The sequence below is a fragment of the Zalophus californianus genome, chromosome 8 (genome assembly GCF_009762305.2).
Source record: "Zalophus californianus isolate mZalCal1 chromosome 8, mZalCal1.pri.v2, whole genome shotgun sequence".
In the NCBI taxonomy this organism is placed as follows: Eukaryota; Metazoa; Chordata; class Mammalia; order Carnivora; family Otariidae; genus Zalophus; species Zalophus californianus.
Genome location: NC_045602.1, coordinates 36179802 through 36193841, shown reverse-complemented (window position 1 = coordinate 36193841; position 14040 = coordinate 36179802). Strand labels below are relative to the sequence as shown.

Below are 14040 nucleotides of genomic sequence, written 5' to 3'. Positions count from 1 at the left end.
ACCATCTGGTCCTGGGGTTTTATTCATTGGGAGGTCTTTGATTATTGATTCAATCTCCTTACTAGTTATAAATCTGTTCAGATTTTCTATTTATTCCTGATTCGGCCTTGGAAGGTTTTGTGTTTCTAGGAATTTGTCTATTTCATCTAGATTATCTAACTTGTGGATATACAATTATTCATAGTACTGTCTTACAATTCTTTTCTGTTTTTGTAAAATCAGTAGTAACATCTCTTCATTTCTGATTTTATAACTTGAATCTTCTTTTTTTCTTAGTCCTCTAGCTTAAGGTGTCAATTTTGTTGATCTTTGCTAAGAACCAACTCTTGTTTTTATAGATTTTCTCTGTTTTCTGTTCTGTTTTGTTCATCTCTACTCTAATCTTTATTATTTCTTTCTTTTGCTACACTTAGGTTTCATTTGTTTTTTTCTTTCCTAGTTCCTTAAGGTTTAAAGTTAGGTGGTTGATTTGAGATCTTCCTTTATTAATGTAAGCATTTATAGCTATAAACTTTCCCTCTTAGCACGGCTTTCACTGCATCCCATAAGTTTGGGTATGTTATGTTTTCATTTTATTTGTCTCAAGATACTTTCTAATTTTCTTTGTGAGTTCCTCTTTGAACCATTGATTGCTTAAGAGTGTGATGTTTCATCTCCATATATTTGTGAATTTTCTAGTTTTCCTTCTGCTGTTGATTTCTAATTTCATTCCATTGTGATCAGCAAAAGATACTTTGTATTATTTCAGTCTTTTATTTTTTTTAAGGTTTTATTTTATTTATTTGAGAGAGAGAATGAGATAGAGCACGAGAGGGGGGAGGGTCAGAGGGAGAGGCAGACTCCCTGCTGAGCAGGGAGCCCAATGCGGGACTCAGTCCCGGGACTCTAGGATCATGCCCTGAGCCAAAGGCAGTTGCTTAACCAACTGAGCCACCCAGGTGCCCCTATTTCAGTCTTTTAAATTATTAAGACTGGTGATGTAGGCTAACATATGTAGCCTAACAGCCTAACATTAAGACTGGTGTTGTAGCCTGTCCTGGAGAATGTCCCATGTACACTTGAGAAAATGCGTATTCTGCTATTACTGAGCAAAGTGTTCTGTAAAAGTCTTAGTTATAGCTGGTCTACAGCGTTGTCTTCTATTTCCTTACTTGTCTTTTGTCTGATTGTTCTTTATTGAAAGTGGTGTAATAGAGTCTCCTACTATGATTGTAGATCTGTGTATTTCTCTCTTCAGTTTTGTTGATGTCTGCTTCGTATATTTAGGATCTCTAATATTTGTTGCATATGTTATAATTTTTATATCGTCTTTGTGCATTGACCTTTTTATCATCATATAATATCCTTGTCTCTTTTAACAGTTTTTTTGACTTAAAGTCTATTTTGTCTGATATTATTATAGCCACCCCTGCTCTCTTTTTTTACTATTTGCATGGAGTGTCTTTGTCTATCCTTTCATTTCCGACCTATGAGTGTCCATAGATCTAAAGTGAGCTTATAGATGGAATATAGTTAGATCCTGTTTTTCTGTTCATTCTGCCAATCTGTGTCTTTTGATTAGAGAGTTTTATCCATTTATGTTTAAAGTAATAACTGATAGGGAACAACTTAGTATTGCTGTTTTGTTATTTGTTTGTTTTTTTTTTTACATCTTCTGGGGGACTTCTGGGGCACTGTGCCTCATTTCGTCCCTTAATATCTTCCTTTGTATTTGATTAATTTTTTTGTAGTGACACATTTTGATTCCTTTTTCATTTCCTTTGTGTATATTCTATAGATTTTTTCTTTGTGGTTATCATGGGGATTACATATAACATCTTAAAGTTATAATAATCTATTTTAAACTGATACCAACTTACCATCAATATTGAAATTTTCTTTGGTTTTTGAGCCCTTATTATGGAGCAGGCATTACATTAAGCACTTCACACTTAGCTCAATATAATCCTTTTAGTAAGCCTCTGATATGGAGGTATTACTGTCTGTATTCTACAAATGAGGAAACCAAAACACAAGAACAATAATTAATTAACCCAAAGCCACAATAGCTAGGAAGAAGCAAAGTCAGAATTCAGTCCAGGTCTGCCACACCCTCCCAAGTTCCACCCAGCGCCATGAACAGCCTGAACTGCTGTTTCCTCTTCATTCATCACATCGGGATGGGTGGTCACATGGCTTTGTCAAAACATGTAGCTGACTAGTCCCTTTCTTCCCCAAACACGTAATTGATGACTTTTCTTTTTTTATTTAACATTTAACATGGGTGTATATGCTAAAATGGAAACATAAGAATGACAAAACAGAGTTCAGACTTGAAGGTGTACACATAGAAATATTAGTTTAAAAAAAAAGAAGTATTAGTTTTCTGAGGTTTACTCTAGGCAACTTATAGTGGAAATTTTCTTTAAAATTGTTAAACAGTTTTTTCAGTAATGAAGCAAAACTTGGAACTGTTCATTAAAGTAGTAAGTATATATTTTAAAAACACGGTAGGTTGGATTGTAGGGGGTTGTTTAATGAAACATGTTCTTCTTCTTTAACAGTTTACTGCCAGAAACATTAATTGGAAGTATGTGTTCCATTCATTTGTTGATATTTTATCGCCAAATTCTTGGAGATGTACTCCTGAAAGACAGGATGAGCATGCAAAGTGCTGGTAAGGGTCTTTGCAATTTCCTTATATACAATAATGCATCATGCTTTGAGTAAATGTAACCTATGCCATCCTTTATCTTCTGCTTCTGAAGGTGACATTTGGAATAAAATATATAGAATAGCGTCAATGTGAAGAAATTACCTCAAATGCACAGCATTGTACTCCATTGTGCACTTGTGTATATCCTGTGTGAGCTCAGTATATGTTCAGTTCTTTACAATATGCATATTTTCACATTACAAATTCTGGAATTTTAAGATCCTAAAACTCAGATATAATGATATTTCCCCTCAATGTCTTGAATAACCTGTCCTTACCACATGTTTGGCATATACATCATCTTTTTGGGAAGAGACCAAAATCATCCAAAATAACTTGTTCTTAATGCATGAAGTTTAAATATCAACAGGTTAGAAAAAATTGAATATAGGTAAGAGATATTCAGGTATTCTATTTTTATTCTTGCAACTTCTTTGTGAACTTGAAACTTTTTCCCAGTAAACTGTTAAAAAATAATTTAAAAAAAAATCCATGACTTGTTGCACATGATTGAACTTGCAAACAGATATACATGTGTTATAAGAATTGCCTCTAGGGGTGCCTGGGTGTCTTGGTCGGTTAAGCATCCAACTCTTGGTTTTGGCTCGGGTCATGATCTCAGGGTCCTGGGATTGAGCCCCGCATTGGACTCCACGCTCAGCACAGAGTCTGCTTATCCCTCTTCCTCTGCTCCTCCTTCCCTCTCCCCTGGAATAAATAACTAAAATCTTAAAAAAAAAAAATGTTTAATTTTAATGAATAGTCTTTGAATTCAGTGAATCAGGAAACAGATACGTATTGAGTGCCTCCTATATGCCAGGCATTGTACTAGGCCCAGTGATGGATGTGACAGGCCCAGGCATCCCTACCCTGGTTGAGTGACAGACTTCAAACACAAAATTATATGAATAATCCTTTCAACCTTCCAAAATAAGTGTTCTAAAGGAAGAAAGGCAACATGAGCATACACTAGGAAGACCTCAGGGAAGTCTGTAGGCAAGTAATACTAAGATAAGACCTGAGAGAGGAGTTAGAGGTATGCGGGAAGAGCACATCTGGGCAGAGGGACCAGTGTATCCGAACTCCCGAGGCAAGACCACCCAAGTATGTTGGAGGGATCGCAGTTGAAAGCGGGCCAGTATGGCTGGAGCAGGGTGAGTAAGACCAAGAACCCTATGATGGCTTAGCACTCGTGGACAAGTAGAGTTCATGGTTAGACAGGAGTCCTTTCCCAGGGACTTAGCACCTGATAGGGAGATAGAAATGGAACTCTACATCAGGGAAGTACCACCATTTCTCAAGGAATAATTATAACTCCAAGGGAAGGACACTTTAAGCTTTTTCATCATCACTTGACTTTGAATTTATTTCAGTGACTCTAGAAAAACTTCATGAATGATATGGCTTCTTAGGATAAGGCTTATTAGCTTTTTTGTTGGGAAGGAGATTACTCAGAACCATTGTCATCATTTGAATCTGACCATCGGAATAAACCTGGTAAGACCTAGAGGAAGGATTTTTCTCTACTGAGGACACAAGGCAGTAGACTATATTGCCCATGCCATTTCAAGAGTGTCCCTCCTGCTGTGCTACTTTGCACAGGTCTTTCATGTGCCAGTATTTATTGTAGAATATCAGTATTCTCCTACACAGTATTTACACCTATGGCTAGAATCCTCAACTCCTGATTCCTTTCATTTTCATCCACCACCATCCATTGACCCCAAACACCAGTTCTGGGGTCCTTCCCTGAGCTCTGGTGGACTGGAGTCAGGCCTGAGCAGCCTGCCCCAGGTCTCCTATCCCCCGGCACTTATTGGTTCCTGCTCAGCCTTCTGAGAACAGGGGTGCTTCGTAACTGGTTCCTTTTTTTTTTTTTTTTTAATTCCAGTATAGTTAACATACAGTGTTATATTAGTTTTGGGTATACCATATAGTGAATCAACAAGTCTATACATTACTCAGTGCTCATTGCAATAAGTGTACACTTCATACCCTTCATCTGTTTCACGCATTCCCCCATCTACCTCCCCTCTGGTAACCATCTGTTCTCTATAGTTAGGAGTCTGTTTCTCACTTCGTCTCTTTTTTCTTTGTTCATTTGTTTTGTTTCTTAAATTCCACATATGAGTGAAATCATATGGGATTTGTCTTTCTCTGACTGACTTATTTTTCTTAGCATTATACCTTCTAGATCCATCCAAGTTGTTGCAGATGGCAAGATTTCATTCTTTTTTATGGCTGAATAATATTCCTCTGTGTGTGTGTGTGTGTGTGTGTGTGTGTGTGTGTGTGTGTGTTTGTGTGTGTGTGTATGTATCTCTTCTTTATCCATTCATCAGTCTATGGATACTGGGCTGCTTCCGTAATTTGGCTATTGTGAATAATGCTGCAGTAAACATGGGGGCACATGTATCTTTTCAAATTAGTGTTTTCAGATTCTTTGGGTAAATACCCGCTAGTGGAATTGCTGGATCATATGATAATTCCATTTTTAATTTTTTGAAGAACTTTCTCCTATAGTGTCTGCACCAACTTGCATTCCCACCAATAGTGCATGGGGGTTCCATTTTTTCCACATCCTTGCCAGTACTTGTCGTTTCTTGTGTTTTTTATTTTAGCCATTGTGACAGGTATGAGGTGATATCTCATTGTGGTTTTTTTTTTTTTTTTTAGAGAGAGAGAAAGAGTGTGAGTGGGTGGGGGAGGGGCAAAGGGAGAGGGACAGAGATCATCTTAAGCAGTCTCCACACCCAGCAGGGAGCCCGATACAGGGCTTGATCTCACGACCCTGAGATCATGATCTAAGCTGAAATCAAGAGTTGCACGCTTTACTGACTGAGCCACCAAGTCGCCCATCTCACTGTGGTTTTGATTTTCATGTCCTTGAAAATTAGTTATATTGAGCATCTTTTCATGTGTCGGCCATCTGTATGTCTTCTTTGGAGAAATGTCTGTTTATGTCTTCTGCCCATTTTTTAATTGGATTATTTGGCTTTTTGGTGTTGAGTTGTATAAGTTCTCTAACTAGTTCCTTTTACCATACCACAGTTGTATCATAAGGAGGAAAGAGAGATTAGGAAACGACAAAGAAAGAACAAAATTTTCTAGTTTTATTCTGTTCAGAGCCACTTTACTTTCTCCCTAAAAGCTCTATCTACTTGGTACAAGACTCATTTCAGAACTCCCTGGGGTATGAATATAGGGGTGGATGGAGGTTGAGCAGACAGCTTTGAGCCCTCCTAGAGGTTAAAGTGTGTAGAATGTGTTATCATTAAATTATGTGGCACAATAATTTTCGTCTGAATGAATGTTTTTATGTCCGTTGCAGTCAAATACATTGGACGAAGTTTATATAAAATCTTTTTTGTTCTTTTGTATTTCAGACTTAATTAGTAACCCAGTGTTGGCCACCTTCCCCAAGCTCTTGGAGCAGCCTGACATAATGGACGCACTCAGGGTAGGTAGCACACACCATGATGGAAACCTGATGGGTTCTGAAATCAGTTAAATACACCATGTTAGCGAATTCTGACACCTGCTCTAGGGTTTGTTTGGGTTTTTTTTCCTATTTGGACAGTGTCTCCCAACCCCTGTCCATTGTCTAGTTAACTTGGTCTCATCCTTCCTTCCTTAGTATGAATGTTACTTCCCGAGGCTGCCTTCCCTGCCCCGATAAGCAGATGGAGTACCTGCTATGCACACTGCTGCAATCTCTTGCCTATTGTTTATTCCTTGGCTTAAGATGGCCACTGATTGTGTCCTAAGAGCAAAAATCCAAAATGGTTTGTTAGGTAAATCAACTGACCTCAGAAGAGAATCGGGGCATGCATATAATTTTTTATTTTAATTGAACATGTACTGCCTGCTATATGAAATAGCAACTGGATATCAGTTTCAACATATGAAAGCTCTAATTTTCAGCTGTTTTTTGAACTTAATATATCAGAGTCAGCAAATATTAGGAGTCCATTGTGCCTGCAAGGCAGTACTCAGATACCATGATAAGTGCCATCGGAGATGTATAATCCAGGTCCTTGAAGATTTAAAGAGGGCAGCAAATGAGGATCAGGAACCTGTTTCATAAGAGGTCCTCGGTGAGACAGACCTAATAAAAAGCTGGGGCCAAGTCAGATTTATACATGCTGATGGGAGGGAAGAAATTACAGGTAGAAGGATCAGCATGAGCCAACATTTTAAAGCAGGAAGGAATAGAGAGTATTCTATTTGCTCTTAAGAAGAGCAAAGGTTCCAGTTTGGCATGTAGAATGCCATCTGCAGGAGGGCAAAGTGGATCTGAGTCTCACATTGCCAGCAAAGAGTGTGTATGGGAGACGGTGGATAATCTGTACAGGGTTCTGCTTTCGGAAAGCCTCTGGCACACAGGCAGAAAAGTACCCATATAGGAGGGAGGTGAGCTATGCTAGGAGGTGATTCCTGTCAGTAAGGATAGAAGTCCTGTGGGCCTGACAGAGAAATGGAAGGAGGAAGCAATCACCGGCAAAGGTTTTTACAAAGATTTTGAAGCTGATTTCATGTGATGGTTTGGCTAGGTTTGGCGTGTCAACAGTAACAATGAAGTTTTCTGCAAAAAGACTTAATGGCATATGACTATCCATAATTTCAGAAAAGTTCATTTGGCACTAGCATTAGATAATGCAGAATTTCTCTTTTTTCCCCCTATAAAGTCATTATCCTATCTGTTCATTATACAGAAGTCCACTGATTCATTCGACAAGTATTTTGCGAGAGCTCACTGTGGCTACGGCCCCGTGTAGGTGCTGGCATTTACTCCAGGTGTGTAACACTCACAGAATCTGGAGGTTTAGCACTAATCTAGTCTAAATTCTGCATTTCCTGATGAGCAGATAGCCCAGACAAGGGCACTGCAGGTCAGTCTGGGTGCATCCAGTTGCACCACAGGCTCAAGAAAAAGGACATAGGTGAAGTTGTTCATACACATTATTAAAGTGAAAAAAAACCATTTGAGTTGTAGTTAAGTGTATTTAAATATATATATTTACATTTATAAATCTGCCTATAAAACTATCTGGAAGAATATACTCTAGAAAAGTAATACTGATTACGTCTGGATCATGAGTTCTTTTGTTTATCTGTATTAACTTTTCCACAGTTAATTATTTGTACAATAAATAATAAAAATAAAAAAGAGTGCTTTATTTCTATACTCTTGAGCCCTGTCTTCATGGCATACTGTGTTACTTAGGATAAGCTGGCCTGTGAGGTGGTAGCTAATACAGGTTAATTTCTCACCATGGTACCTTTCCAGCATGGATCAGTGGAAGACCCTGCTCCATAGTCACCCGCGGATGCAGGCTGGTGGAGGCTCCACTTCCTTATTGCGTCATCTAGAACAAGTAGCTTCTCTGTTGCCAGTTGCACATGCAGGAAAAGAGAGAATAGAGGATTGTCCTTGGACTTTCCACTGCCTTTGCCCTGAGGTGGCATAGGCCATTTCTGCTCATATTTCATTGGCCAGAACCAGTCACATGGCCCCACTTAACTTCAAGAGAGCTGGGAGATGGAGTCTTCTGTTTGCTCCAGAAGGAAGGAAGAAGATCTTGGTGTGTAGCAGTGACCCCCCAACACGGACACACAGACACAGACACACACACACACACACACACATGTTTGCTGTTCACCACTGAGTTACTATAAGTGAAACACCTTACTGCTTGCTGGTAGCTCAATGAAAAATGAAGTGAAACCTTGACACAACAAACAGTAGGCACAGTTTACCAAATGTTAAGTCTAAAGTTGCTAAGTGATAGTCATGTGAAGCCAGATACCTTTTAAAGTTTATATCATGAAGTGTGTGAACCTCCTAGCATCAACTTAGCTAAGTTTAGTTTGTTGGTGGTGTTTTAATAATAATAATAATAATAATAATAGTACCTCCCTGTTTAGTAAAGCACCCTGGCTCTCTAAGGGTCCTCTTCAAACTCTCCAGGACCCACAGGTGCAGCAGTCAATAGGGTGGTGGACCACAGTCTCATAAGGTGGTTATTTCATGGTAATAACTGACCATTCATGGTAACAGATCATGGTAAATGGGACATCCCAAGGCTCATTAGGGGCACAGCTGTGATCTCTTGGTAGGAAATTTCTCCTTCATTTCATGGAGAATCTTGTTCTTGGTGCCATATGTCATCTTCACCCCAGGGCCTCCCTACTGAGACAAGGGCTGATGCTTTCATGGAATCCATGAAATCAGGCACCAACAGGAGAATCCCTGAAGGCAGGCACAAAACGGAGCCTGGAGTAATGGGCACATTCCGCCCCCCCCCCCACCCCCCGCTCACGGTTTGCCCAGAACTGGTGCTGAGAATGTCTTCAATTCATATTTCTGTGGGATTAATTGCACTCTGGTTTGTTTTTTAACTTCTTTAAAGAAGCTTGTGTGAAGCTTTATGAACAGATTGGGATATTTACTTGGAAAGTTGTACTTCATTTTATCTCCCCCTGGCCCCCGTCATCATCACAGCAGACAGAATTACAGAGAAGTGTGATATTTGGCAGGATTCTCTATTTTCTTTCTTTCTTTTTTTTTTTTAGAATTCTCTATTTTAATTACCATCTGACCTTAAAACCTTAATAGTATTTTACTGTTCAGGTGCTATGTTTCTGCATTTTGCATGGATATGTTAGTGTTTCACTGATTCTGTTCTTAAATTAGTTTCAACTTAGAAGAATCATGATGCTTCCAAGGTAGCTTTCACCACCCTGTGGGTCTGGTTCTGGTCGTTAGCAGAATCTATAGGTGCCTACAGATTCACTATTTATATGCATAGGGTCTGTACAGCGTTTTTAACCCTGTCCATATGTTTAATTACCATGAAATTGCAGAAGTGTGGCAAAGGCTTATGAATACTGGTATTAATATAACATATTTATTTGCTTTTTAGAGTTCATGGGCTGAGAAAGAAAGCACATTAAAAAGATCAGAGAAGGTAATGTGATTTTCCACGCAAAACTAAATATTTGCAGGGCTCACTGCTTGTTTACATATGGTAATAATGCCTCTGTCTTAGCCAAAGTAGCCATAGTCATAATCCCTCTTAACCAGTTAAACTGTGCCATCATGGTTGCAGAGACATGTTCCAAGAGGGTATGGGTGAGCAAGTCCCAATGTGAAAAGAAACACTTGATCAAAACAATCATTTCAGATCACTGAGTGTTATTTGAGGAAAAGTTTCTAAACAAAGTCTCCAGTTGGCTATCATATTTCTCTTACTTTAAAAAATTCCTCTAGCTCTCAAAGTCCATATCCCGTAAGGAGAAGGAAGAGGAAAATTGGCCTACCCAGTGTAATACATTGAAAAAATGTATGGCTCATGCTTACATTACCGTAGAAGCTTGGTGATTACCAAACAGAGCTTGTATTAACCAGTGAGTAATGGCTTTACTGCTCTGATCCAGGGTTGACAAACTTTTTCTGTAAAGAGCCACATAGTAAATATTTTTGAGTCTGCAGGCTGTAAGGTCTCTGGTACAATACTCAACTCTGCCATTGTAGCGCAAAGCCAGCTACAGACCACATGTAAACTCTGAGCATGGCTGTGTTTCTCTAAAACTTTGTTTACGAAAAGAGGTAGTGGGCTGCATTTGACTTATGGTCCATGGTTTTTGGACTTCAAGTCTAAAATGTTAATTATCGACAAGGAACATGGGAGAGCAAACTAAGACTCCTAAAAATTTTAATAAACATAAACTGTATTATATATAATGTATGTATATATACACACACACAGACACACACACTATATATTGTAAAAGTGTGTTGTATCCTTATTTAAGCTTCCATTTGACCAGTACTGTCTACACTTGACCTTTGCTAAAACAGGCAGGTTTAATGCTTTTCTAAGGCAGCAGTGGACAAGGTGCTAGGCCTCAGGCCTGTAGAAATTGCGCCCCCCCCGCCGCCGCCATGGTTGCTTGGAGGGGCAGTATCCCTGTGTAGATCTGCTGCATATGGACATGTCCACCTTCAGACTTCCCTGCCCCCTGAGAGTCCTACCCCAGGCCGTCAGTGTCAGGGGTTGACTGGTTCTGTCCCTACTGCGGTACTCTCACTATCTGGAGAGGGTCTGCACATTCTTACTCCTCGGGTCTCCTTTCTCTGGATTTCATGCCACCCTTCCCTTACATCAACTTGACGTTTTCTCTGATATGCTGTAATCTAATTAAGTGCATACAGCTGACTTCACATTGTGTTTTAGTTATGTTTACCAGGAACCACACCCTTGTCACCAAAACTAGATTTCAGCACCCCAGTGTCCTCAGTGGAATGTGTGAGACACCCTCAGGGGAGCTTAGGAGACGTGCTGGCCTGGTGTCGAGTCTCTCCCAGACTCTCAGGGAGAACAGCTCATCTCTCCTCCATAGTGACTCTTGCTTGCTTCCACTTCAGAGAGTACGGTTTCCCAACTGAGTAGCTGGTTCAGAGCCACTTACTTGCCAGACACTAATGGCACCCTCTACCTCACCCTTTAGATGGATTTTAGTTTACAGAGTTCATAGTATTTAACACTTAAAAAGTATTGATGTAGATCATTTCACATTTATTTGTGGTGGTGGTGTTTTTCCAGAGAGACAGAGAGTTCCTGAAGGCCATGTTTCTCCTGGTTTACCACGACTGTGTGGTCCCTCTTCTTCATTCCACACTCCTGCCCCCGTTCAGGTGGGCAGAAGAGGAGACAGAGGCTGCCCGGTGGAAGGCTATTGCTGACTTCCTTAAGCAAAACCAAGAAAATGAGGGTGCCCTCCAAGCTCTGCTGTCGCCAGATGGAGTCCATAAACCTTTTGACATTTCAGAGCAGACCTATGACTTCCTGGGTGAAATAAGAAAGAATGCAGCCTGACAATGGTGGCCCTTGACCCTCAGCTTCCCACTGAATCTGATAGACCCTCCTTGATGACCTGAATAAAATGACAGAACCAAAAGTAACTGTCACATTATCACTATGGCTTTATTCTTTTTGTACAGATCACATGCTGTAAGAAATACTTACCTGATAATTTGAATATGTATTCAAACAATAAAATACATTTATAAGGAATAGTATTATTGAAATTTAGAGAAAACTTTTTTCAAAACCAACTAACTTAAATTTAAGTTGCCTGTATCCATGGATTTGTATAAAAGCAAGATTTTATCCAAAGCTAACTTTATGATTATTCAAGAAAGTGAAAATACAAATAAACTATTGGGACTACATCAAAATAAAAAGCTTCTGCACAGTGAAGGAAATGACAAAACTGAAAGGCAACCTACTGAATGGGAGAAGATATTTGCAAATGATGTATCTGATAAAGGGTTAAAATCCAAAACATATAAAGTATTGATATAACTCGATACCCAAAAAACAATCCAATTCAAAAATGGGCAGAAGGCACGAACAGACATTTCTCCAGAGAAGACATACAGATGGCCAACAGACACATGAAAAGATGTTCATTATCACTTACTGTCAGGGGACTGCAAATCAAAACTACAATGAGATATCACCTCATGCCTGTCAGAATGGCTAAAATCAAAAACACAAGAAACAACAAGTGTTGGTGAGGATGCGGAGAAAGGGGAACCCTCATGCACTGTTGGTGGGAATGCAAACTGATATAGCCACTGTGGAAAACAGTATGGAAGTTCCTCAAAAAATTAAAAATAGAACTGCCCTACAATCCAGTGATTGCACTACTGGGTATTTACCCCCAAAATACAAAAACTAATTCAAAGTGATATTTACACCTCTATGTTTATAGCAACATTATTCACAATAGCTAAACTATGGAAAGAGTCCAAGTGTCCATCAACAGATGAATGGATAAAGAAGATGTGGTATATATGCAATGGAATATTTTTCAGCCATAAAAAAGAATGAAATCTTGCCATTTGCTACAACATGGATGAAGCCAGAGTATAATGATGAGGGAAATAAGTCAGGGAATGACAAATCTATATGATCCCACTCGTATGTGGAATTTAAGAAAACGAGCAAAAGGAAAGAGAGAGACAAACCAAGAAACAGACTCTTCAATTATAGAAAACAAAGTAATGGCTACCAGAAGTGAGGTAGTGGGGTAGGGGAAATAGAGGATGGAAATTAAAGAGTGCACTTAACGTGATGAAAAAAATAAAAGAATTAAGAAAAAGAAAGTGACTAACATAACATAATAAAAAAGAAAAAAAAGAAAGTGAAAATACAGTCCACAGAATGGGAGGAAATAATTGCAAATCATGTCTGGTAAGAGGCTAGTAGCTAGCATATATAAATGTACGATTATTGCTAATAAAATTTATGTTGTGAAATGAAGGGGAAATTGGAGAAAATTGTGCTGTTAATCACTTGATTCAATCTAGTATTTGAATGTGCTTTATCCTAATTGGATATAAAAGCAGGATCTAGTTTTGCCTTTTCAAGTCCATATAAGTGCTCAGGGGCGCCTGGGTTGCTCAGTTGGTTGAACGTCCGACTCTTGGTTTCGGCTCAGGTCCTGATCTCATGGGTTGTGGGATCCAGGGGGCCTGCTTGAAGATTCTCTCCCTCCGCCCCTCTCCCCACTCTCTCTCTCTCTCATTCTCTCTCTCTCGCACGCGCTCTTTCTCTCTCCAATAAAGTAAATAAATTTCAAGTCCATATAAGTGCTCTTTCAAAAAAAAAAAATTTCAGGCTTTGGGGTAAAAGTTAACCCACCCCTGTGTCAAAGAACAAAGGTTTCGTTGCATTTCAGATAAACTCGCAACTGCTGGTGAATTGTCCCAAGCCTTCACTGTTAGTGGGAATAGTACAGCAGGCATTTATGAAATGCCTACTGGGCATGTTCACAGTTAACTAGGTTAATCCCCACAACTGCTATGGGAAGTAGGTACTGGTTTGTTCCGGTGGTACTGCTGAAGAAACAGGCCAGTCAGGCTAAGCACTTTGTCCAAAGTCAGAGCTGGTAAGTAGCACACACAGCTAATATACCAAGTAAAGCTACCATGTATAATTTTCTGCAACCTAAGATACTCCTCTCATCAGGACAAAGGTTGAGGAATTGCATGTGCAAATAAAACATGAGAGGACCATTTGAAAAAGAAAAACAACCAATTAAGAGTTTAACCTAAATAGCCAGAGTACCAATAGAGTTACTTTTTCTGACCACATGCTGCCTTAGAAGGGGCATTTACTTTTAGAGATCTATCATATCATGAAAGTCCTCAGCTTCATCTTAGCTTGCCCTAAACCCTTAATCTAAACTCTACTTGGGCCTTCATCTCAGAAATTAACATGGTGTGACAGGGTTCCCAGCCACAAATCTAACAAGGGAACTTGGCCTTGAAA

The 14040-nt window shown here is 39.3% G+C and overlaps 1 protein-coding gene across 3 annotated transcripts in view; it reads left to right on the top strand.

Annotated features, from left to right (window-relative positions):
- Window positions 1-11775, top strand: part of NPHP1 (nephrocystin 1) — a 52771-nt gene extending 40996 nt beyond the window's left edge. For all 3 annotated transcript variants that reach the window (XM_027623276.2, XM_027623277.2, XM_027623273.2), the window contains 4 exons: window positions 2544-2656; window positions 6082-6155; window positions 9622-9666; window positions 11305-11775. In XM_027623276.2, the coding sequence (XP_027479077.1) occupies window positions 2544-2656; window positions 6082-6155; window positions 9622-9666; window positions 11305-11577 (505 nt within the window). In that variant the 3' untranslated portion in view covers window positions 11578-11775. The remainder of the gene's footprint in view (window positions 1-2543; window positions 2657-6081; window positions 6156-9621; window positions 9667-11304) is intronic.
- Window positions 11776-14040: the final 2265 nt, after the last annotated feature.